Source organism: Entamoeba nuttalli (genome assembly GCF_000257125.1).
Source record: "Entamoeba nuttalli P19 unplaced genomic scaffold asmbl_7924, whole genome shotgun sequence".
Taxonomy (NCBI): domain Eukaryota; phylum Evosea; order Mastigamoebida; family Endamoebidae; genus Entamoeba; species Entamoeba nuttalli.
In genome coordinates this window covers 1-2469 of record NW_008578874.1, presented here as the reverse complement: position 1 = coordinate 2469, position 2469 = coordinate 1, and the positions used below count along the sequence as shown (strand labels likewise).

Sequence of the window (2469 nt, the reverse complement as noted above, 5' to 3'; positions counted from 1 at the left end):
TCGTTCTGCATTAATTAATTTAGCAATTAAAAATTGTGAGAATGAATTGCTGTATTTATATTTATCAGTTGTAATAAATGGCGCAACAGGTGCAACATCTTTTTTACAACAAATATTAACAGAATATTCATAATCTTCAGGAGCATTTTGTTGTGTAACGTCAAACCCAACAATTATGAATGCATGATTAAACTGTGTTTTAAATGAAGAGATATCAATTGGCTCAGGAGTTCCTGCATATTCTTTAAAAATTAATACAACAACATCATTACCAATATGTCTTTTCTTATCTAATTGTTGGTCATTAGTTTCCATGAAAGGGAGCCATGTTGAAATATGAAAAGCTATATCTATATTACCTTGAGAAAATGTGTTGACAATAGTATAATCTCCCATTAAACGATTTTTAGTATCTAGTCCTCCAACAAATCCTTGATATCCAAATAATTCAATTTTATTTCCAAGAAGATTTAAGAAATGTTCAAAATAAGAAGAACCTTCTCTGTTATTAAAGAATTCCATTTCTTTTGTTTGTCCAACAGCAGCATATAATACACCAAATTTATATCTTTTATAAGTAAAGAAATTTTCAAATTTACATAATGCATTAAACATTGGTTTTGCTCTAATAGCAACTGTTGATTTTTCTTTATAATCAGGGAATAACTCTTTTAAAATTTGATGATCAGTTTTTCCTTCATAAATCTTTCTTGTATCAGATCGTTTCGTTCTCATAATTACTTTCTTAATATTCTTATCATCAGAAATAGAAACAATTGCTAAATCAGTGTCAGTATGAATAATATAATTACTATGGTCTCCTTCAGAGAAATGTTTTTGATAATAATAGGAACATGCTTGAGGATCATGTATGTTATTTTTTAGTAACATATCAAATTTATGTGTTGTACAAGTAAAGAAGTTTTCAACTTTAGCTCCCATTGGTAAGTTTGCAATATCTATATGTAATGGTTTACTTTTCATAATATTATCTGTCCAAACTTCTGTTGGGAATGGAATATTTTCAAAGCATTCAGCTGTGGCTTTTATTTGCTCTTCACTCATAGAAGCATTAGCATATTTCTCTCGAATTATTTTCATTAGTTTCTCCATTTGTCCTTTTTCTTCAGCTACTTGAGATAATGGTTTTCCTTTATAAACTTGACCAATATTTGCACCATATTTAAGAAGCATTTCCATCACATCAGTATTTCCTTTCATTACAGCTGAATATAATGGAAATATTCCATTATTTGTTTGATGATTAACATCAGCTCCATAATCACATAACATTTTAATACTTTCAAAATCCATTGAATTGGCACAGACACTTGTTAATGCAGTTTCTCCAGATGAATTTACTTCATTAATATATCTTGTTGTATCTTCTTTTGATCCATTACCACTTTCAAGTAATAATTTTAATACCTCATGATAATCTTTTAAATTTTTATTTCTACAAAGGTAATGTAATGGTGTATTCATACGTTCATTTTTTAATGCTCTATCTGCTTTTTTATTAAGTAACATTTTTATAATTTCAATGTCAATCTTTTCAGCTGTTAAAGCCTTATGAAGTGGAGAGTATCTATTTTCATCACAACAATTAACATTAGCCCCCTTATTAATTAACATCTCCACAAGACTTCGATATGATTTTTCACATGCATAATATAAAAATGTTTTTCCATTAGCATCTTCATCATTAACATCATATTTTTTTATGTATTTACTTATTTGTATTTCTGCTTCTTTTTCTGTTATAACTTTAACTCCTTTCATTTTATCTATTATTTGACTTAACTTTTCTGATTTTGGTTTTATTGGACAATATGCCATCCAAAAGAAAAATGAACCATCAACTAACATTGGTATTCCAGGTGCACTCTTTAAAATAAATCCAGTTGATGATGGCTAAATGTATAAGGAATATTTGTTTAATATAAGTAACTGTATAAATTATTATAAACAAACTGAAATAAATGCTGCATCTATTTTAATAATTTTAGGATATAATACACACACCATAATCCTTGGTACCTCAGAAAATGGTGTTGAAAATGTTACAGAGTATGTATCATTTGTAAATGAACTTTTTTCAATTTTCCCACAACAAAAAAATTCTCCTCGGGGTGGAAAATAATTTGCTAATGCATCATACTCTTTCAATAATCCTAAACTTTGGTTATATCCCTCTTCATATTTTTTTACTTTATTTCTTAAATCTGAAATTTCTTCTTCTAATTGCATTTTCATTAAATTAAATTTATCTTCATCAATATACTTTTGTGGTGTTGAATATGAATAATCACTTTGACTATCTGGAGTTTGATGTTCTGCAACTAACGACATTATTTAGTGTTGATTATATTTAGTTCTTTAAGTTCTTCTTGATTTTTTTTCATTGAACCTTATCCTTTATATGTCCTATCTTTAAAGTACCTAATTCTAAAAACAGATTTATTATTC

At 27.4% G+C, this 2469-nt stretch overlaps 1 protein-coding gene across 1 annotated transcript in view; it reads right to left on the bottom strand.

Moving 5' to 3' along the window:
• Positions 1–2352, bottom strand: part of ENU1_177500 (Rap/Ran GTPase activating protein, putative) — a gene marked incomplete at its 5' end in the record, with an annotated part of 2459 nt that extends 107 nt beyond the window's left edge. Inside the window, 2 exons of the mRNA XM_008861373.1 lie at positions 1–1914; positions 1975–2352. The exon at positions 1–1914 is cut by the window's left edge and continues 107 nt beyond it. Of these exons, the coding sequence (XP_008859595.1) occupies positions 1–1914; positions 1975–2352 (2292 nt within the window). The remainder of the gene's footprint in view (positions 1915–1974) is intronic.
• Between the last annotated feature and the right edge of the window lie 117 nt (positions 2353–2469).